The 22,931-nt window shown below is 47.5% G+C and overlaps 1 protein-coding gene across 3 annotated transcripts in view; it reads left to right on the top strand.

The window, feature by feature from the left end:
- Positions 1-22,931, top strand: part of ARHGAP17 (Rho GTPase activating protein 17) — an 81,653-nt gene that overhangs the window by 36,806 nt on the left and 21,916 nt on the right. For all 3 annotated transcript variants that reach the window (XM_087815856.1, XM_087815858.1, XM_087815857.1), the window contains exons 3-14: positions 1,546-1,650; positions 5,962-6,035; positions 6,212-6,323; positions 6,555-6,631; positions 8,320-8,431; positions 11,301-11,369; positions 11,526-11,607; positions 15,750-15,877; positions 17,138-17,249; positions 17,886-17,967; positions 19,777-19,857; positions 21,878-21,991. In XM_087815856.1, the coding sequence (XP_087671982.1) occupies positions 1,546-1,650; positions 5,962-6,035; positions 6,212-6,323; positions 6,555-6,631; positions 8,320-8,431; positions 11,301-11,369; positions 11,526-11,607; positions 15,750-15,877; positions 17,138-17,249; positions 17,886-17,967; positions 19,777-19,857; positions 21,878-21,991 (1,148 nt within the window). The remainder of the gene's footprint in view (positions 1-1,545; positions 1,651-5,961; positions 6,036-6,211; positions 6,324-6,554; positions 6,632-8,319; positions 8,432-11,300; positions 11,370-11,525; positions 11,608-15,749; positions 15,878-17,137; positions 17,250-17,885; positions 17,968-19,776; positions 19,858-21,877; positions 21,992-22,931) is intronic.

Raw genomic sequence — 22,931 nt, 5'->3', positions numbered from 1 at the left:
AAAAAAGATATAATTTTGATTCATTTACACCAGATGGCTGTTATTGTTGGTTATTGTCATTTTTTAATTTGACAACCTAAAGGGAAAGAGGTCATTGCCCCTGACTAAATAGGTACTGCAGGCTTTAAAAATTCTTGCAGCATACCAGTAAGAATCGCAGTCCTGCATCATTTCTTGGATGTCCTTGAGAGCAGTTGAAGAGGCTGCCTTTTTATGTAGCTTGTTGTTTCCTAGGGTAAGTGTGATTCCCAGGAGGAAGGAACCACCATTTTTTTACCATTGTTTTTCTAATACCTTGCACAAGGACTCAGTACATATATGTCCTTTCAACAGATATTATGTGAGTGCTTTCCATTCGTGTGCCAGACAGCGTTCCAGGCACTTGGGGTAAATAGTGAGCAAAGCAACCAAGGCCCTGGCCCTGCAGACTGTACATTTTAGTGGAAATGGGAGTCAAAATGAAATGGAGTTTTGGGGGTTTTCCCTATGCTTTTGTGGCAGGTGAAGAGTGTGTATTAGTTTTCTGATGTTTGTAAGCTTTAGGGAAGCTGATGTGGCATCTGCTGCTAAGTGTAAACGTGCCTCCAGACCGGGGCCCTGGTTACCCGCCAGCTTGCCTCTGGACGCAAGCTGCTTATGCCATGAGGGCCTTAGAGACGGAGGACAGAACCGTCTTGTTGGGTAGAATGTCTTGGGGTAAAAGTGTATTCTACTTTAAATTTGTTGATTTTTCTTTAAAATAGAAAGCATCCCTAAGGGCCTGCTCTCATTTTTAATGAATCATCAGAATACACATTTTTGGCATTCCTTCTTTCCTGTAAACAGCTCCTTTTGCCATAAACAGCCATAGCCCAGCAATAATATTTGGGGAAGCTAATCATGATGCGAGGGTCACCTAAGTCAGTGCTTCTTACTACTGGTTGCCATTCTGCTTTAGAGGTTTATTTGAAAAACAAAAACAAACTCCCACCCCAAGCCCAATAAGGAATAGTTTTGAAAACACTGACCCTGAGGTTAAATTGCAGGGCATTCCATGGTGTCTCTTCTGCCTGCTGTCCCGCGTGGAAGGCTGCATTGCTACAGCAGGAGAGAGCTGCTGAGCCCCTGTGGCTTGTCCCTTTATGCTGTATGTGGTGTGTGACTTTGCTGCCACTGCTGTTTCTGAGGGCAGGTTTAGATTCAGCCTCTTAGGGACCTAAAACCCTCAGAGGAAGGCAGGTCAGTGGGTCTCAGCCAAAGGTGATTTTGCCCTCCGAGGGCTTATTTGACATTATCTGGAGACACGTTTGGTTGTCACAGCTATGGGAATCCAGTGAGTAGAGGCTAGAGATGATACCAAACATCCTGTAATGCACAGGACAGTTGCTCACAGCCCACAGTTATCCGGCCTGGTGTCAGTAGTGAGAAACCTGGAGTCAGTGAACACCCGAGAGCCACAAATCTGCCCGCAGGGTGCGTTTACTGCCCGGTACAGACACCACAGAAGGAAAAGGCTGAGTTTGTTCTTGAGCCCTGCAAATGGCTCCCATGTCTCTGTTTTGCCAGATCGAGCGGCGCCTGGATGCAGTGCGGTCAATGTGCCACCACTCTCACAAGCGCCTAGCGGCTTGCTTCCAGGGCCAGCATGGCACGGATGCTGACAGGAGACACGTGAGTTTCCGGGGTTGTGAGTGGCTGTGTTCTTGGATGGGCTGGATTTCCCCAGGCAGCATCAGCAGATTCACCTGCAGATTTGTACCTTGTATCACATCCATGCTCACAACACCTGCCTGCCCTTCACATTCTTTTGTGCTTAAGACATCACTGAGCTGAAAGCCCTGCCCACGCCTGTGCTCTTGACTTGAACCACTTGTCATTGATTAGAGAATGGGCATGTCAGTTAGGATCCTGTGATGCCAAAAAGCTGAAGGCTTGTCTGAAACTCACTTAGAAAGTAAAATTTATTGGCTTATTAACTGAGAAATCCACAAGTTGAGATGGACTTGAGGTAAGGCTTGGTCCAGCATTTCAGTGACGTGACCAAAAGCCCAGTGTCTGTCTTTCCTCTGTCCCCCTTCTCCAGTGTCCCTTTGACCCCTAAGTGTGCACCCCTCCTAGTTGTGGGTTGGCTGTCCGCAGCTTCCCAGGCTCTCTCTCGCTTGTGTGTGTCCAGCTGGAGTAGGAAGCATCTTTTCCAGGGGTTGTCTTTATTTTTTTTAAATATGATTTTAATGATTTTAGAGAGAGGAAGGGAGAGGAGGAGAGAGAGAAACATCAGTTGGCTGCCTCCTGCATGCCCCCTGCTGGGGTTGAGCCCACAACCCAACCATGTGCCCTGACTAGGAATTGAACCGGCAACCTCTTGGTGCACCAGACAATACCCAACCAACGAAACCACACTGGCCAGGGCTTCCAGTGCTTGTCTTAATGGAGTGAGAAGCCTTTTCGCTATATCGTTAAGTTTATTACCAGGCGTCTCAAAAGGAAGGGCTGGTGCAAAGATGGCCCGTGTCACCCTTGTTTTATATTTCTACAGACATTTATAGGGCATCTTGACAGCTGAGTCATTCCTGTCCCACAGCACCGAGCACTCTGCAGTGTGTATGTCAAGGGGCGGAGGTGTGCATACACCTACTATCCCAGGAGTGGCTGCCACAGGTCCCGCCCTTCAGTATCAGCCCAGGGCACTGGTGCTGCCGTCACCGCACCTCCCCTCTTGCCATGGCTTCTACTCTGCCTGCCCTTGTATGTTGTTTCCTGAGGTCTGTCCTCATCTCGCAGTCACATGCTTTGGGCCACCTGCTCTAGTCTCATGGCTTCTAACTGATGCTGTATACACTGTATATACAGGGACTTCTAAACTATTGTCAACCAGGCAGAAAGTCCTCCCTACATGACCAGTTCTTCCTTCTGTGGTGACTGAATTCCACCCCCCTGGCATGCAGGCTGGAGACTGCGGGGTATCTTATGTCCCCTCAGTTTGCCTGCACTGTCCGAGAGCAGCTTGATGAGCAAGTCCTGTGATTCTCTGTGAGTGGTGTTTGCCTTCCTCACCTCCACCCCAGTTTGACCACCCCGCCTGAATGGGAGACCCACCGCCCTCTCACTGAACTGCTGTAGGCCCCTTGGAGTTTGTTTCCTGCCCTGACCCCTCGTTTCCAGAATGTGTTCAGCCTGATCACCACAATTGGTTTCCTGGAGTACAGGCTGATCCTGTCATCCTCCTGCCTTAAAAGCAAAGGAAGAGACAACCCTCATTTAGTTCTCCTGGGGACACATTGCACTCCTGGGGTATCTAGAAAGGTCTAGTAAAAACAGTTTTGGTTTGTCATAGGGACGGGTACGCTACTGGCAGTTGGAGTATAGGGGCCAAGATGCCAAACTTCTGCAGTGTCTGGAGGGATAGTTCTGCAAGAAGTGACGAGTGCCAGCAGTGCCTGTCTGGGACATCCTGTTTCCCTTGCCTGGGTTAGGTCTAAGCTCTTCAGCTTGACCTAAACCCTTGATAATCTGGTTGATTTCCCTCATCAGTCCCATTGTCTCTGCTTCCTTCCTCCATGCTGTGTGCCACTGTCCTTTACACAGTGAGGTGTTTGATAAATGTTCATTTGTTTATGTCTAATGAAGATATGTGACAGCTGGGCTGTGTCTCAAAGCAGACACAGAAGGAACAAGACATACTGTGCACAAGTGCTGGAGGTATAAAATGAACAGCAGGTTGTCTCCACCTTGAAGGTGCTCATGGCCTGGTGAGGGAGATACACACACATGGGTAATTATAAATAACATGCTAAACAAATTATGCCCAGGGTATTATGGGAGGGCCAAGAATGGGTACCAGAGGAGGAGAGGGGTAGTCAGGTGAGGCTTCCTGGAGGAGGAGGTATCCTAGCTGTAAAGGAGGGAAATGAGTGGCAGGTGATGGGCATATTCCAGGGAGCAGTGGCAAGGGTACCTGGCCCTCATTTCTAAAACCTAATGCCTTAGGCTTCCTTTTCCAATCTCAAACAGAAGTGCCCAAGAGTAGGCTCTGAGGAAGTCTGCACTCTACGAGAGGGAAGGAGGAGTGACCATAGAAATAAGAGAGAGGTGACCAGAAGAGGTTATATGATATGGAGAAAGTTACAGTAGTCTCGTAGTCTCTAGGGCTCTAGGGAATACAGGAGGAGCCCCAAGAGCCCCACCAGTAACTCCCACTCGTGTGAACAGGCAAGAATTGAGGAGAGAGGCAGGCAAGTGGCCTCAGCCCAAGCCATGGACATGGCAGAGCTTATGTTCCATCAGATCTGGAATTGCTTCTTTTTGTGCAGTTGGCATGCATTTTATAAATCATGACTTTAGAGCTTTTTCAGTGAGTCCTGGTGATAAAAAGCCATTCATGCCTGGGAGGCCTCAGCCCTCTCCATGGAGGAGTTTGATGTTGGTGGACAGCATCTTCTTTAATGAGCTCACGTGCTAAATAAGCAGAATGTCCTTATTTTTGGACATCAGGAAACAGGACTGTTGTGGCTTTGGGGTCAGAACAGAGAAGCCACAGGCCATTATTGACAGCTGGCAGCTGGAATGATACCAACAGGGACTCTTCTCAAGGACCCGTAGACCTCTGGGGTTGCACCAAGTATATTTCTCTTGGTTATTATGTTTACTTACATGAAATTCTCTTGGAGAGGCAGCATGACTAAAACGTGTGAGCGCCCTAGGCAGTTTGCTCAGTGGTTAGTGTCGGCCTGCAACTGAAGGGCCCGGGGTTTGATTCCAGATCAAGGGCACATACCTCGGTTGCAGGCTCGACCCCTGGCCCTGTTTGGGGCGCCTGCGGGAGGTAGCCCATCGATGTGTCTCTCTCCCATGGATGTTCCCCCCCCCTCCCCCCCCGCCGCCCGAAAAGCAGTGGGAAAATACCTTTGTTGAGGATTAGAAACAAGCGTGTGCCTCGCCCTCTGTTGCGATCCCAGCAGGCTGCCCGTTCTCCCAGGTCTTCCTCATCCAGCATGGAGCCAGCACGGGGCAGGGGAAGCCTGGTACTCATGGAAAGTAATGGGGGAGAGGGGAGGTGTAAATGTACTTGTTACTTTTAAATTTTAATGTACTGCTTGGAAGAGGCTATACATTTACATGGTCAAAATTCAGGATATACAAAAGAACATAAAGTGAGGTCTCAACTAATCCTGTTTCCCCAGTACCCTGCTGCCTCTCCAGAACCACCAGTATTCCTTATATAGCCTCCCAGAGGTATTCTCTGCAATACAAGCAAATACGGTGTAAACGTGTCAGATGGAAGCAGGAAAGATGGGGGGCAGGGGACATGCCTGAGGTCAGGGCACAGTGCCCTACTGAGGTGGATCCTGGTCTAGTGTGAGAGCCCTTTCTAGGGGGAAGGTGGTTACATGGGACACTACAACATTGAAAGCAGTTTCTGTGAGTGGGTTGTGGTGGTGTAACCAACCAACTTGTTCCTTTCCCTCCTCTTTTACCTACATTCTGAGATATGCCAGTGGTGGAAAAATAACCCGGGGCTCAGACCACCAGCACGAGGTCTGGCTCTGCCTTCCCTCCCCTGGGTGCCTGGCTGTGCCATCCCACCTCCCAGCCTTCAGGTTCCTTGACTGTGCAGTTAGAACACTAATCAGATGATTATATAGTCATTTCCAACTGAAAAACAAATCTCTGATAGGAAAATAGGTGGCTTTGTGTTGAAAAACCTTTAAAAAGTTTCTTTGGAAATTTAGCTAGGTAGTTTTAGGTACTGAGCATCTCCTCGGGTCAGCGACAGCCTGGGACCTCACGCTGCTCTCATCCCTATATTCCAGGCATGGGGAGACTGACACAGAGCCTAACTTTTGAGACCAGAGCCACACCCACACAGGCTGTCTCTTACCGGTGTGGTTTGCCTGGAGAAGAAACCAGTGAATGATGATCTGGAGCAGGTAATAGAGTGGGTGTGGCCGCTAATAAAAAAATGCACTGTCTTTTGCCTTCCAGAAAAAGCTCCCTCTGACAGCTCTTGCTCAGAACATGCAGGAGGCATCGGCACAGCTGGAAGACTCTCTCCTGGGGTAAGAGGCGCTGCTTTTAGAATGCAAGCCAGGCGCCGTGTGGGTCAGGGGAAGTGGATGGGCAGGGTTGTCTGTGTGCTCCTGTCATCTGGAGGGAGGGCAGAACTGGCTCGCTGTGGTCACGAGGTGCCTATTCAGTGAACATGTGTTTGTTGTGGGGCATCTTGTTTTTGAAGGAGGATGCTAGAGACGTGTGGAGATGCCGAGAATCAGCTGGCTCTAGAACTCTCTCAGCACGAGGTCTTTGTTGAGAAGGAGATTGTGGACCCCCTGTGTGGCATAGCAGAGGTGGGTGTCTCCGTGCAGGCTGGGCAGCAGGTGGTTCTTCTGTCTGAACCTTTAACAGTAGTCAGTGCCTTTGACGTTCACTTCTTTTTGGAAGTGCAGGGAGTGAATTGATCATTCATAACCCTTTGCCTAAGAGAAAAGAAGTTTGTAAATAAATCCCACACTTTTAAATGTCCAGCCAGAAACCTGAAGCTCATCCCAATTGGTGTGAGGTGTTTTTTTTTTTTCTAGGTGGAGATTCCTAACATCCAAAAACAGCGGAAGCAGCTTGCCAAGTTGGTGTTAGACTGGGACTCAGTCAGAGCCAGGTAAGGGAAAGCTGGAAGAGAAACCAGTAATGCAGCAGCATGTCACCTCCCTGCCACCATTCCCATCCCCAGCATGGTGATAGGACGCTGTGTGGACAGACAAAAGTGTCGCAGGGTCACCTGCCTGACCTGCTGACACCTGCTTTTTGGCCTCATTCTCCCAAACATGGCCGGAGGAATGGTGTTAGGCCAGCCTGGTCTTACTGTGCCAGTAACGAAGAGAGACAGGGAAGAAAAAAAAAATCTGAGTGTCTTAAGGTCCAGACAGTTCTGAGAGCTTTTCTTCTGGCAGAGCAGAGTGTGGGAGTAATGAGATCTGTGATCTTTGCAGCTCCTGGGGCGCCCCCATTGTCAGAACCCCTGTGTAGCTATGATCACCTCAGTCAGATGCTGTGCTCAGAAGGGAAGCACTCTGTAAAACTAACCACCCAGAGGGCTGCTCTCTGATGACCGTCTGATGCTTCGTGGCCTGGCCACAGCCTCCGCTCCACCCTCAAGCATATTTGCATCAGCGACCTACCTGGGGGTCTCCTTGGGCCTGGGAGTCGGGAATAGGGAAGCGGGCACCACCGCCAGGTCTTTCCTTCTACTTTATCACACGGTTACAGACTTTAGTAAAGGGCCAGGAAGTGAATGTTTTCATCTTTGCAACTCACATGGTTCCCGTTGCACCTGCTCAGCTCTACTGGTGTAGCACAGAGGCAGCCCTGGACAGGCCGTACATGAGCGCGGCTGTGCTCCAATAAAACATTTTTTTACACAGCATGTGGCTGAGCTGCACCTGCCTGTTAGCTCTTAGCTCTCACTCAGTCCTGTGAAGCAGGCGTGATTATTTCTCTCTGGCAGACATGGTGCCACAGCTCACTTCCTGAGTTTCCTTGTGTCAGGTGCTTTTACTGCAGACTTATAAAAGTGGAGACAGTGCTGCCTGTCCTGGCTCCTGACCTGCCGTTGGCTGTCATATACACCACTAATTGCTGTTCGCTGGGGAGGGGGGAGAGTCACCACTCCACTAAATGCATGAATCAGTTGTTGCCCCGCCCCATGAACCTCCATATTATTGCTGCAGTATAATCTTGTTTCATTGGTCATTTTCACTTTGAAATATAAGTATTCCATGTTATGTTTCAGATTTGCTGTAGGTTTGTCTTTAGAATATTCATTCTTACAAGTGTCTTTAATTCTTAAAGTGCTTCCATAGCTATCCATTGCTAAGTACTTGGCTGCCTGGCTGGAGCTCAGGCTGTTACTTGCCAGGATGGTAGTAGGAAGAGTCCTAGGAGTCCTCAAGAAATGAGCTGACTCCCGGTGGGACAGCGAACACTCCCAATCAAAGCAGGAGAGCGGAGGTGCTTCATGGCAAGGATCCCATGACAACACTAGGAAAGGGATTTCATGAACTGATCTCCAGCAGTGGGGCTTATGTGAGACAAGATGAGGTCAGTTCTGCTTGGAGCAGACAGCTACTCCTAGCACGACGAGATCCTGTCATGGTGGGAAGCTCATATCTCCTTTGCCTTTTTCCATCCTTAGAGGGTAAACTTGGATTGAAGCTGGTGTCCTAGGTACTCTCTGGGTACCTGTCCCAGGTAGAATCAGTTTTAGGGAAAGCGTCTATCTCCCTGAGGTCCCTAAGATTGAGTTTGTACAGCTAGTTCTCAAATATTGGCTCCCCTTGTGTTTTGCAGGTGGAACCAGGCTCACAAATCTTCAGGAACCAACTTTCAGGGGCTCCCATCAAAGATAGACACCCTGAAGGAGGAGATGGACGAGGCCGGGGGCCGGGTGGAGCAGTGCAGGGTGAGAGCTCATGTTTCGAATGAGGGATGAGAGGTCAGGTGTTGCAGATTATTTAACGTTTTACATAATTTCTGTCTGAAGTACCCTAATAATACTAAAGGTGGTTTTCATTTTTTTCTTTATTTTCTAAGACTACATTCCTTTATAATCAGAATAAAACATTACTTCAAGTAGAATATTTTTTAAAACTTGACAAAAATGCCTAGCTTATTTAAAATAAAGAATAGGTGAGCCTGGCCATTGTGGCTCAGCAGGTGAGCATCGACCTAGGATCCAGGAGGTTGCGGTTCGATTCCTGGTCAGGGCACATGCCTGGGTTGTGGGCTCAATCCCCAGTTGGGGGCGTACAGGAGGCAGCCGATCAATGCCTCTCCCATCATTTATGTTTCTATCTCTCTCCCTCTTCCTTCCTCTCTCTGAAATCAATAAAGATATATTTTTTAAAAAGAAAAATCATAGCATATAAAGTTACAGCCATTAAAATAATGCAAAATCAGATTTTCTGGAACAAATATGATTATATTTAAAGATTGAATTTATAGTAAAGGGGTCATCATACGCCCATAGGAAAGGGAAGGATTATTTTTAAATGTTGCTAGGACAGTTGGTTTATAATTTGGGAGTAGAACTTTATATCTCATAAATTAAATCCCTGGTTAGATGGTTAAGTGATCTTATTCTCTGTGCATTTATCTGTGAAAACAGAGGTTTATTCCAAATGTTGCTTGAGTTGGTAAAGACACAGGTCTTTGATGATAGGATGATCAACTTAGACTTTTCCTCCTGTTCATCATTTTCCAAAAATGACCTCTTTATTCTACTGGATTGCGTTAGGTCTGTCATATTTTAGTTTATTTGGGTCAAGCTATAATTCGCTTTTCAAGATAGCAAACCTTGATTATTAACTGTAGTAAAATGGCTTATTTAAAATAATACAGTGAGTAAGAATTAAAACTAAACTTCCAGTCATGCCTCACACTGGCTTACCCTGTTCAGAACATGGCAGTCTCACCGTGTCTGGTCTAACCTAGGTCTTGGCTGTTGGCTGCTTATTGGACATGATTTTGGCTAGAGGTTTGGGGAGTCTGAACTGGGTACATTATGGCTGATGTCTTTCCTCTAAACTTCCACACCGTGGCTTGTCATTTCAGAGGTGACAGCTTAGGAAAATATGCTCGCTTTCTCTCTTTATGCTGACTTCTGGGTGATTTCCTGAGATCTAAGTTCTGTGATTCTTTGGTTGTGTCTAATCTGCCATTTAATTAATTTGCATTGAGTTTAAAATTTCATTAGCTATATTTTTCATTTCTAAAGTTCTAATTCTTGAAGGCTGCCTCTTTTTTTTATAGCACATTTTTCTTTTTTAGTACTTATTTTTAGGGTTTGAAATCTTTTTGCTTATATGTGCATATTTTAAGTCTTTGGCAATTTTTGTTTTCCAGAGTTTTTTGGGAGAGTGCTGGGAGTGTGCTCTATGGTGGGTTGTTTCCTCTGTTTTGCAATTTTGTATTGTAAGCTCATTTTAAGAGGGACTTTATCTGTGAGATTCCTGGGGATTTGGGAGTGAGTCTCCCTGGGGAATATTATTACCAGTATTGGCCATTGTTAACTCAACATTCTTAGTTTGAAGAGTCCTGGACCACACATATAGTCAAACTCAAACTTACAGCCTTCATGAAAGCAGGTCTGTATTTTTGAAATCTCAGGGAAATGTTTTACTGTCCTAGACCCAGAGCCCAATCCAAAGCAGATATGCTCTGTTATTTTCATGTCTGCTTAGTGAGATTTTCCTAATCTACTGTTTCTTGAGAGTACTGTTCCTCAGAAATGTTATTTTTGTGGGTGACATGCATGCATCTGTCTCAGTTACAGTTCCTCACCTCACTGAGCCCAAGGCTTCGTTTTCTGTCCCCTGGTCCCATATGACAGCTAGACTCAAACACCTTGGTTACCGAAATTAGCACAGACTCACACCAGGCCTTTCCCAGGCTCTGTTCATGTCAGGCCCTCCCTCCCTCCCTCCCTCCCTTCCCCCCTCCCTCCCTCCCCCCTCCCCCCCTCCCCCCCCTCCTTCCTGTTTTTTCTCCCCTCCCTCCCTCTCCATACTCTCTTGCTTTTGTCTTTTTCTTTCTCTTTTTTGGGGGGTGGGGTGGGGATCCATGAATTTACTTTGTTACTTTACCAGTTCTAAAAGAAAGTCTGTTAATCCTAACTAGCATTTTCAGATTTTTTTAAAAAAATAAACAAGGGGCCTTCATATAATTTTGTGCACCTTGATGCTGAAAATGGAAGGCAGTATATTAAATATATATATATATGAAATTCTAATGTGTGCATATATGAAAGTTGGCCGTATATATGTATATCCAGTTGCCTAATCTATCACTTTTTTAAAAACTTTTTAACTTTTATGTAATTCATTTATGTTAGTTAAACATCAAAAGTATAAAACAGCATGCAGTAAAGTTTTTCTTGCGCGCTTGTCGTCCTCCCTGATTTCCACTGCCCCCAACAGGTAGCCACTGTCTCTAATTTTCTTTTTTTTCTTTAGAGATGTGTTTACGTAATGATGGCAATAAAAATGTAACACTTTTTCCTCCTTTTTTTATGGGAGTAATGTATAGGTGGGGCTCTCTCCTCGCCCCCTAACCTGGTGCTTGAGCAGCGTACCCTGGAGGCCTTTCCCTGTCCACCTGTGACAGGCTTTCTCATTCGTTTCTGTTGTCCCCACACCGAGTTGTACGTCAGCTGATGGATGATCCGTCTGCGCTGTTTCCACCCCACGTAGCACTAGGAGCTCCCAGAGGTTAATTCCAGAGGCCGTTTCTCTCAGCTCTGTTTTCTCAGTGACCTGTCGTCTCTTACCCAGGATCAGCTGGCAGCAGACATGTACAGCTTCATGGCCAAAGAAGGGGAGTACAGCAAATTCTTTGTCATGGTAAGCACTTGGCCCTGACAGAATGTTAGAGTGTTGTAAAAATTGTTGTTGATGCTTTTTTTGCAAAAGATTTTATTTTTAGTTTTGCTCAGCCATTGTGTGTGTGTCCATCAGTGCTAACATTACTTTTGTTTTTGGATGTGGGTCTGTTCTCAGTTATTAGAAGCCCAAGCAGATTACCATAGAAAAGCATTAGCAGTCTTAGAAAAGGCCCTTCCCGAAATGCAAGCCCATCAAGGTAACGTAACCTGCGTGCTGGCTGCCTCTGCCTCTGCCACCTCTGCCTCTGCCCTTCACCATGCCCTCTGCATGCACTTCCTGTGGTGCAGCCTCTGCCGTGGAGGTGCCCACTGCCCGGCTCTTCATCTTCCCTTCCTGCGTTCTCTAATTTCTTCCACACCCAATTAACGTACTAATGGAACATTTAAGCTTCTGGAATCTCCAGTTGAAGAGAAAGCTGGGCCCTTTGGGGGAGTCCGGTTTGTTTTTCTCTGGAAAAATAGGCTGGAAAAATTCTAGCCTCTAGTGATCTTTTCCCACATCAGTTATTTGTCCCACGGGCTTGATTCTGGCCCTGTGACTTCGTGAGCATGCATTCTAGGGAACATGGTCTGGACTTTGCAGACGGAATTTTAGAAGCCAGTCCTTGTGCTCTGTCATCAGGCACCTATCAGTGATCAAGTTGTAGGACCATTGCCACACCATTCAGGCCACCTCCTTGTCTGGACACAGGCTCTTGTGCTTATCTGCACTGGTATTTCCCCCCATTCAGGCATATTGCAGATTCTACCCACCATTATGAGTGGATGTTTCCTTTGATAGTTTTATTTGAAAATTAAAAATCTTGGTTCTAATTCTCTACTGTCAGAGCACTTAGCAGCAGAGATGTCGGCGGGCATTGCTGAGGCAGAAATTGCTGTGCCTTCTTTGGACCTATTTTTCTGTTTTGCTTGAGGAATAGACCCAACATTTGGAGCATAGGTTCTCCCTACAAAATCAGTGGTCTTGAGCTGAAAGGATGAAGCCAAGTGCTGGGTGTGGTTCCTGTGGCAGACAGTGTGAGCAAGTGTGGGCAGGGGTGTGTATTGCGGGTATGCACACACTTGGGCACCCTCAGGAGTGTCACTTCATTGAATGTTAGGAGGCCCCAGCAGATGGGCTTTGTGGCTGAAAGTTTTTAGACTATGGAATTGGGCATCCTGTACCCTGATGGCCGCTGAATCTGATCTTGAGGAGTCTCGAGTGTGGTGTGACTGCTTGGCCTGGCCGTTCTGCACAGGATGAGCTGCCCTTGCTCTTCTGGGGGGTCCCATTTCCTAGTTCCTGCATCACGGGCTGGAGTCAGGGTGCAGAGGAAAGGAACTGCTGGTGAGTATTCAGCCTCGCTTGGGCAGGCTTGTAGGACAAGTGCCCAGCAAAGAGCATGTTCATGGGACACCTGCTGTGTGCAGGGCCCTGCAGAGGACCAAATAGAAAATGTCATTTTAGCCTTTGCAGGGCTTCAGGCCTGGTTTGGAAGAGTCGATTGACAAGCACAAAAAAGGGAAGATTTATTTAGAAGTCCTTTTTTTCCCTACTTTCATTCTGTTTTTCTCCCAAGTCTATTTACCCTAGAGAAGTATATCAGAAAGTCACGGGGAGGAGGGAGCGGGTAGGGAAGGGGGGTTGAGGTGGAATGAGGAAAGCAGCTTTGGGGGGCAGCAGTGAGCAGGGTCCACTTTTCCCCCTTTCTGAGATCGCTACCTTCACCCTAGCCTTGGAACCGAGCCCTTTCCACCTCCACCCGTCCTTGTATCTGCCTCTCGTCTTGGTCCTGCCTCTCTGTCTTCAGAAAGATCCAGGGTGTACTTAGGACAGACAGAAAGACTTGGCTCCTGCCCCAGGCCCCTGCGAGCCCCCATCTCATGCCACATCTGCCAGCCTTTGTTCACAGACTTTGTCCCTCCTTTTCCTCTGGGCTCTTCGAATGACTCGTCTCCACCTGCCACCTGCCTCTTCTTACCTCCCTCCTACCCCGGGGACACTTTGCTGTCTGGTTTCTACTCCCAGTCACTCCAGGCAGTCCCGCTTGAGGTCGTGGGAGCACCTCCTCCTCTCGTCCCCGCAGTCAGCTCTAGCTGTTGCCTTCGCGGTGCCTTCCTCTCCACTCCCACTGTTGCTCTTGCTCTGTGCCCTTGTTGCCTTGTGCATGAGCCGTGGGATGACTTGTGAATCCCCAGAGTCAAGCTCCTGGTCTTTCTCAGCCTGTCTTCTCTGTCTATTTAATCTTGTCTGTCTTCTGAGACCCCACAAGCTCTTCTTCAAGACGCCTTCTCTGACCACTGAAGCCAGCAGTGAACCCCATCTCCTGAATTGCTCTTGCATTCGTGGTCTACACCGGAAGTTGCAGACTGCCACATTTCATTAAAAAAATTTTTTTAACTAGTTCCATCATTTAAATACCAGACTCTTTCCCATAACAATCCTAACTTCTGGCTTCCCTTGGAAGTTCAGAAGCTTTGTGACCCAAGGTTTGCTTTCCCGTGTTGCAGCATCCGTGTGGCTCCGAGGGGCAGCTGCGGCCTTTTGGGAGACCCTGTGCTTCCTCCCTGATTGAGCCCTGACAGGGTGGGGCCCACCTCACCCCTGTAGACACTGGACTTGTGACCCTTATCTACACTGTCTTTCTGCCCTGACAGCAAACATGTCTTGTCTTGTTCGTGCTGGTGTGTGTTCACATGTATGTCCTGTATTTTCTTCAGTGAGGGTGGGAGGCTCTGTGAGCATGGGTGCTGTGCAGGGCCAGGCACATAGTAGGTGTGTTGTTTGAGAGGCCAGCAACTGTGGTGGAGTTTGCCCCAGGAGCTGTCTAGGGTAGTGGTGCTTCCATGTCAGCAGGGTGGGGAGTACACAGAGTTTACTAGAAAGTTGCCCTAGAGCTCGGAGCGTGCTGCCTCTCAGCCTCGCAGGGCGGGCAGCAATGGAGGTGATGGCAGGTGCCATTGGCCCACTTCCCTGGGTGATTCTGATGTGTCCCCCCAGGGAAGGGTCAGGTGGCCGAGCTCTGCCTGAGTCAAGAATCATGGCTTTAGATAAAAGGGACAAAGTATTCAAAGTAAGATCTGGCCTCTACGGGGCCGTCCCAGAGCTGTGTCTGAGAAGGCCAGGCCCCTGCTGCTTGCTTTCTTAGGAATTCCACCGGCTGGGGCGCACCAGAGACAGGGCTCCCGGCACTTCTCAGAGTGGCTGCTCACTGGTCCTCTCCACTGCCCCTCCTTCACCTTGCTCTTCAGCCCCTGCCCGCTTCTCACAGGTGCTTAGGTCCATGGGTTTGTGGGTGGGGTCTCACTCTTTTCCCTCCCCTATGTGTGGCTCATGCAATGAGCCTGTACCTGCGCTTACCTGTGGTGAGCGCAAGAGGAGACAGAGCACTGCGGGCCTTGGTCCAAGATAAGAACAGCATAGTGGCTGGAGGGCAAGTGCCTGTTGGCGGTAGGAGAAGGGTGGGCGCCCTCCCTGTCACTGGGAGAACCAAGTGCTCCTCAGGGTAGGTCTCCCAGCTGATTTCCCTCCATGGCGCTCATACAGCACTAGGTCCCGCACCCACAGGCCACACCCAACCACTCTTCCAGGCTGACTTCCTGCAGCCCTTCCTAAAGTCTCGTGTCTGTTTTCCTGCTTGACTGTATGTGTTTCTGCTGTGCTGCCTCAAATTGTTTGTGGTCCGAAGCAGAGCCTGTGACCTGAAATAATGTAAAAATTGCCTTTGTGCTATCGGCACAGCTTCGGGCCTCACCGCTGTGGGGCTGCAGGTGCCGCGTTCTTTCCTACCGGTGGGTTTGGGCTGTTGGCTACGGTGTTGGGAAGCACTGCCCGTCACGGGGTTGCTGTACCTGCGTTTACGCTGGCCTCTCCAGTCCTGTATGATGATGCGTGGCTAGTGTTTAAAATTTTAAGACGTCATTCCTTTTTCAGTCGATTTCTTGTCTTCTAGATGAAGCTGGTGCCTTTTTTTTTTTTTAACTCATGGCTAGAATAAATTTCTTTTTTGTGAAAACGTTGTGTTCTATGAATCCTCGTTCTAGCCAATGCTGCCCACCTGTTGTGTGTCAGTGTAGACATGGAGCTGGGTGTGGGAGTGCCTTTCTCCTCTCCCAGGCACTTGCCACTGAATGCCACATAGGCAGTTCCAGGCTTCTGCCCCACAAATCCCCTTCCAGCCTGTTGCATTTTTATGCTCTAATAAGTGAGAGACAACCGATGTGAGTGGAACAGATGTGCCCCTATCCCGAAGCCCCAGCTGCCAGTCTGCTAAAAACCACCCCTGTGGCAACTTGGGGGAGGCAGGACGTGGGTGGTGCGACCGGGGTGTCGGGTCTTACTGACGGTTTGCTGCTCTAGATAAGTGGGCGGAGAAGCCGGCCTTTGGGACTGCATTGGAGGAGCACCTGAAGCGGAGTGGCCGTGAGATCGCGCTGCCCATCGAGGCCTGTGTGATGCTGCTATTGGAGACGGGCATGAAGGAGGAGGTGAGTGGCCAGCCTCCGGGCCACACCTACGGTGCCACACCGCCCTGCTGGGGAGGAGGCGTGTGGCACAGCAGCCTCCAACGTTACCCACCTCACCATCACAGACACAGTGAATGGGCTGCCCTTTCCATGGACAGCTCTTACTGCCCCTCCCTGCAGCTTTTGCCCTGTCTGATTGTTCCATTCAGCCTCTGGCTGTGCTGTGAGAGTGTCAGGGCCCTCAGAGGGACCAGAGCCTCTGCGAGCTTCAGTTTTTATAGTGCGTGTTACATTCGTGTGGCCAGGGGCAGGGGCACGTTTATATCCTTTATTTTCCCAAGAAACCTCTTGAACCCAGCAGGGCCAGTCTCTTGGCTCCTCTTGTGTAGATAGGAATTCAGTGCACAGGGAGTTCACGTGTGGCCGAGCCAGAATCGAAACACGTCTGTTTTCCTTCCAAAAACTTTACTGAAGTGAAATGGACATACAGAAAGTGTATGCATCGTAAGTGAACAGCTTGATAAAGTCTCACAAAATGAATATCCCTGTAATCAGCAACACCCCAGGGGCGCTCACTGTGTTTGGCCCAGTTACCACCTATTCCCCAAAGGACGGGAACCCAACTTCTAATAGCCTAGATCAGTGCTAACTCTCCAGGGCCAACTCTCCCCCTCAGGAGACATTTGGCAAAGTCTAGAGACAGTTTTGATTGTCACAACTTGGTGAGGCGAGGGGAGTTGGCACTGTCATCAGAGAGTGGAGACCAGGGACGCTGCTTAACAGCCTACAGTGCACAGGATGGGCCCGCAGCACAGAATCATCCGGCCCAACTGTCAGTACTGCTGAAGTTGAGAAACCTGGACTAGGTTACTTTTGCTTAAAACCCAAGCCTTATATAACTCCTGACCCATGTCATCATAGTCCTGCCTTGCTTATTGGCCCTTCGTGTGTTTTTCCGTCTAAGTAATATTTAAGGCAGTGAAAGAGACTAGCAGTTGAGGATAACAATTTTTCTTGCGTCCATTTAAAAATACTCCTAAATTTAAAAAATCTATAGTATCACCCTTGTGGAAGTATAAAATATTGCTTTTAAGTGGATTTCTAATGGGCACCTTAGCAATGAGGTGGGGCAAAGGCCACTGGGTAGGCAGTGTGACCACTCTTGCAGATGAGGTGTGTTGGCCTTGGGGCTGGGCGGGGGCACTTCCACACCTTTCTCAGGCTTCCCAGTGTCAGGCTCACAACATGAACTTGATGCTAATGGCTTCTCATTGTCTCTAGGGCCTTTTCCGAATTGCAGCAGGGGCCTCCAGGTTAAAGAAGCTGAAAGCTGCTTTAGACTGCTCTACTTCCCACCTGGATGAGTTTTATTCAGACCCCCATGCTGTAGCAGGTGAGCTCTGGGGAGTGCACTCCAGGTGGTGGGTAAGTCCTGCCTTAGATCCCAATTTACCAGGGTTGATTCTAGTTTTACGTGAAGTGGTCTCCTTCTAGGCTTAAGTGACAAAACGGGAAAAGTGGATACACACACACACACAGAAACCTTTTCTATTCCTGTTCATTTTTTCCCTGATGATTACGTAAAGGTGAAAGTGGCTTATAGTCTATATATTTGGAGATGTGCGTATATTTCCTTCCCGTCTTCCACCTCCAGCATCCTGACCAGCGGAAAGTGATGTCTGTTGAGAAGGTGACTTGGAAGCTGGTTTGATTTTCTGTTGATCTCTCAGTGTACAGGGTGGGGCACAAGTAGGTTTACAGTTGTGAGGAGGTGAAACAGTCTACTGTGTTATTTATTAATTATTGTATTATTTTTCATATGAGCAACTAATAAACCTGCTTTTGCCCCGCCCTGTCTGTTGCAAGGGACAGAAGTTGTTTTAGGAGCATTTTATTTTCACTCCCACTGAGTCATGATTTGTTCTATGTATTTGGAAGGTCGTAATTGAGATCATTTCAGTTTGCAAAATAGTATATCCTAGGAGTCCCAGCTCCCCTTCATCCTCAAAGGAAGTGTTCCTGATTTCAGGTGCTTTGAAGTCCTACTTACGGGAGCTGCCCGAACCCTTGATGACCTTTCATCTGTATGAAGAATGGACACAAGTTGCCAGGTAAGTTTAGGGAACAATGAGTTTCAAAAGCTAAAGGAGGTGATGTAACATTTGTCCCATGCGTAAGTTGTCTTACTCTCCTGGATGAGAAAGGAACATTAAAATAGCATATTTGTTAAGTAATCTGTGCCTCGGTTCTGATGTTCAGGGTGAGGATACTGAGTATTGTATTAGTTCAGGGAGGTCACCACTTGTGTGTTGGCTTTTAAATGTGTGTCATTTAAGTGGTGAAGACATGCAGTAGTTCCCACATGATGGATCAGCTGACCCATTAAACCCCCTTTACATTGAAGAAGGTCTTGTCACGGGACAAGTGTTGTGCCGGCACATTAGCTGTGTGGAAACAGGTGTGCGATATAATGCTGACATGCTTGTAGTAATCGTGAATGCTGACTGGGCATTTACTGTGCTCTGAGTACTGTGCTGGTCTTATGCCTGTTGTCCCTGTAATCCATAGCTAATAACCTAAACAGCAGACGTTGTTGCTGTGGTCGTTCTACAGATGAGGAAACTGCATGACCCAAAGACCGTGCTCCCCATTCTTCATCTTGTCCCTCCATCCCCAGGTCTTAAGCAGAGCAGACGACTTTGAAAAGTCCTAGAGACTTCTCCTGGCTGGCCAGCCTGCCTCCTGTTCGCACATCCATTCCTCTTAAAGTTGCCTAATTCCTCCCCTCCCCTTCTGTCTCCTTCCCCTATCCTCAGACACTGTCACTGCTCCCTTAGAAATAAGCCATTTACAGTTCAGGGGATATGAGATCACCCCTAGTCACTTTCACCAGGTATTTACATTTGAGCTTGTTTCCTCTCTGTCGCTGTGGAGCGAGACTTTGTCTCTGGTAGATGGTGAGAATTTTAAAGTCAGAGCGTCCTTAGTCATGGTTGTCTCCTTGGAACCCCCATGGGGCTCAGCCTGATGTGAGCATCTGTTTGTGGGACTGGATAACGGAACCTGACACTGCCAGGTAGGGAGAGCTCAAGGGTTTCTTTTATTGGGTAGCTGCTTCAGCCTCCTGAACCTTGGCTGTTCTCTCTGCTCTGAGACTCTCACACTCATCCTTGTGAGGAAATGACCTTCTCAAGGTGTCTTTTGGTGTGTTGATTGTGTGCCTGAGAATTATCAACACAGGCCTCCAGTCCATCCCAGTGATACATTGACTGACCTCTGGAGTTTAATCTGTGCCCATAAACTCTCCAGACTGGCTCAGCTGTGGAGGACGTTTTAAGTTCCAGGGCATATTGATAACTTCTGATGCTGTCTCCTGCTGGTGAGCAGAGTGGGCGCTGCTCTGCATGCTGCAGTCTGGCCCTTTTGTGTCTGTGAAAGTTTTCACATTGAGTTGTATAGCAGGAGCGCTCCTGTGATTGCTTCACAGTCGAAGTGGCCTTGAGCCTTGGAGCAGGATTGAGGGGAAGCCGGGATCTGGGAGTGTGGGGCCCACCTGTGCCACACCCCCTTTAGGATGAGATCTGGGCTCCATGAAGCCCTCCCTGGACACATACGCCCTAGACAGTTTTCAGTGGTGCCTTGCCTCCTGTGTGCCAGTCTCTGGTTGGTCTAGGCGGTTGCACATAGTTATACCTCTGAAACCTCACAGTCACGTGGCAGATTCAGCCTTCTACTCCAGTTTTGCACAGCAGGAGAGTGTCTTGGGAAGGTTAGTGAACTGCTCAGTTAAGTTGTTGGTATTTGACTCCAAATCTATTTGCTCTCTCCGTCAATGGAGCCATCACTGTTAATGTTGGGTATGAACACAGGATTACTAATATGAGTTTTAAATGTGGTTATGGATTGAATTTTTTTCTTAGTGTGCAGGATCAAGACAAAAAACTTCAAGATTTATGGCGGATATGTCAGAAGTTGCCACCGCACAATTTTGTTAACTTTAGGTATGTATGATTGACACACTGTGAATAAAGCCAGCAAGCTACCGTGGCACGAGAGTGAAATAGGCTTAACCTCAGCAGAGGGGCAGTTTAATTTGAGCAGGCTCGCACACACAGGCATGCTGGAAAACGGAATCTGACAGTACGTTACTGTGGTCCCCGAAGCATGCAGCATTCGTAAGTAAGCTGCCCCGTCGTTCCACCAGTGTTGCCACTGGTGAAAAGTCTGTGAAAAGTTTGGTTGACTATGTGGGATTTGGAGACTAAATTGTATGTAAAAAGTAAAAATTAATCAATAGCTTTACTTTCCATAATATCTTTCAAATATGCTACATCATTAATTTTAAATAGAACATAAATCATCCTAAGTAAAATTTCAAGAAATGGACATTGTATATTACTTTATGGAATAACTATGTTTCTAACAAAATTTACCATAGGATAAGTTTCTGGAATTTAACCTCTATTTTCCTTCTAACTTAAAATGTGGCCTCAAAGAAGCATGGAGAGAAGGGGAAAGGGTGGCTGTTAGCAATGAAGTTGTTTAAAATCAAATACTATTTTGTCAGAGGACATGGTCCAAATGGCACAGACTTTGCTGGTGAAATGCCTGGCACATAACCTAACCTGTTGTTCAGTCCTGGGCTCTGCCGCTAAGCTGATGAAATGGTCCCTTTCTGTACCATAAGTCTCACCCTTGCCTTCTGAGAATGTCTGTCTTTGTAACGTCTCCCACTGGCTCATGTAGCACATCCAGCTTGGTGTTGCAGATACTCTTAACATTTCAGTGTCTGATGGTAGGAACTGAGTCCTGGTTCTTGGTACTTTGGGATCTGGCCTTTTATTTTACTCTTCATAATTTTTGCCAATTGTCTTTTGCGTAAGGAGTACATTTCCGTGGTTCAGGATTCAGAAAGTATACATTGAAAAATCTCTCTTTGTTCCTATCCCTCAGCCACCTCGTTCCCCTCCTGAGACAAACACTGGTTTTGGTTTCTCGCATAGCCTCTCAGTGAGAGTCGGTGCATGTGTAAGCAGGTACATGCATACATATGTACGTATATTTTTCTCTCATAGCCCCCACTTTTTTTCAAAACCGAATGATAGCATATATTGTATACGTCATTCTCTTCCTTGCTTTTTTTTGCTTAATAATACATCTTGGAGACTTTTCCACATCAGTACATAGTAATTTTTCATGGCGTCATAGTGCTCCATTGTGTGGATGTATTGTCATTTATCTGACTAGCCCCCTATTGGTAAATAGTTGAGTTATTCTTTTTCTTCTTAATTAACTATATCTTTGTTTCAGAGAGGTAGGGAGAGGGAGACATAGAAACATCAATGATGAGAGAGTCAGTCATTGATCGGCTGCCTCCTGCATGCTCCCCCCCACTGGGGATCGAGCCCACATCCTAGTCAGGGCATGTGCTCTGACTGGGAATCGAACTGCGATCTCCTGGATCATAGGTTGATGCTCACCTGCTGAGCCACGCAGGCTGGGCTGGGTTATTCTTAATTATTTTTATTTTTTAGTTCCAGAGAGTACATTTATATGATAAATTGGATACTTCTATAATTACAACATGAAGCATTTTCAAATACAGTTTCTTTTAAGCAATATACCTACACTTCTGTCTTCACTATGTTTGTTTGTGCTGCTGTTTTTGTTTTACTGAGTTTGTTTTTACTATGTGTATATTGAGCCCACTGTGAGTCACACTGTGATTTATTTAGGGGTAGAATAGATAGGTAGCATATAAAAGAGACATGGATTAGAAATGTACAGCAAATAGAGGTTGAGTCACTGCGGCTGACCTTTGAGCTGCTTTCCTCTCCAAGCCCTAACTTTCTCTGTTCTCTGAAACAAAGAACACGGAAAAATGTATAAAATGTTTAACCTGAGTTAGATTCTGAGTTAGTCGCATCCTGAGCAACCTGGGCCTGGGAACCTGGGCTGGATGATAATATTCCTGCAAACATTTCAGAGTAGATGCTCTTCCCCTTTTCTTTTGTTCCATAGGTATTTAATCAAGTTCCTTGCAAAGCTTGCTCAGACCAGTGACATTAATAAAATGACTCCCAGCAACATTGCCATTGTATTAGGCCCTAACTTGTTATGGGCCAAAAATGAAGGGTAAGTAACCTTTCCCCATATCATATTATTTTCATTTCTTCTTTTCACCTGGCAGGGAGACACACATTCCAGTGTCAGATGAACTTATGTGTGTTCTGAAGTTGATCTTTCCATGTAGCTGACATTCTTGAAACCCTGCTGTGAGCTGGGCCCTGTCCCAGATCTGGCCACACACGATGTGGGAGACATCGTCCCAGTCCTCAGAGGGCCCCGCTCCCAGGCAGTTGGGTAGATGAGTAGCTGCACTACAGGGATAAGCTCCCCGCACACCTGTGTGTGCAGATTACTACAGACATTACCAAGTATGATGGCACTGGTGCTTCTTGGAGGGACGTGATTCAGGCTGAGAAGTTCAGGGAGAGCTCTGCACAGGAAGTGGCAGGCACTGGAGCTGAACCTGGATAAATAGCTCCCTATAGATGGGACCCAAAGGAGCAAAGGTGTTGCAGGCGTGAAAGTGCCAGGTCTCTCGTGTAGGGGTGTTGTGTGCTTTTGTATAATGAGCACCGGGGGCACAAGACTGTGACTGAGGTTAGTGAAGCCAGGGCCTCGCATATCTTGCTGGGGTGTTTGGAACTTAATTTATGGGTCATGTGGGGAGGGTGGGCATGAGAGTTCTAAGCAGAATGACTTGATCAGATTGCGTTTAGAAGGGCAGTTTTGCTGGCACTGAGAAGCATGGATTGAGTAAGGGAAGGGACGCGGGGATGGCTTAGAAAGCTTCCGGAAATCGCTAGTGTTGGTGCTCACTCTGGTGGTGGCGCTACTAGGCCTAACTTAATCTTCAGGGAACCTTTGAAGTGAGTACTACTGTACTTGTTTTTACAGATGCGTCTGAAGCTTAGAGAGGACAAGTACTTTGGTTAAGGTTGCGCAACAGGGAAATGGTGGAGTCCAGATGCTGGTACAGCCTGTGTCCCTAAGCTTTACCACCCTTCCC

Source organism: Miniopterus natalensis, chromosome 3 (genome assembly GCF_054644295.1).
Source record: "Miniopterus natalensis isolate mMinNat1 chromosome 3, mMinNat1.hap1, whole genome shotgun sequence".
NCBI classification, from domain to species: domain Eukaryota; kingdom Metazoa; phylum Chordata; class Mammalia; order Chiroptera; family Miniopteridae; genus Miniopterus; species Miniopterus natalensis.
This window is presented reverse-complemented; position numbering and strand designations above follow the sequence as displayed.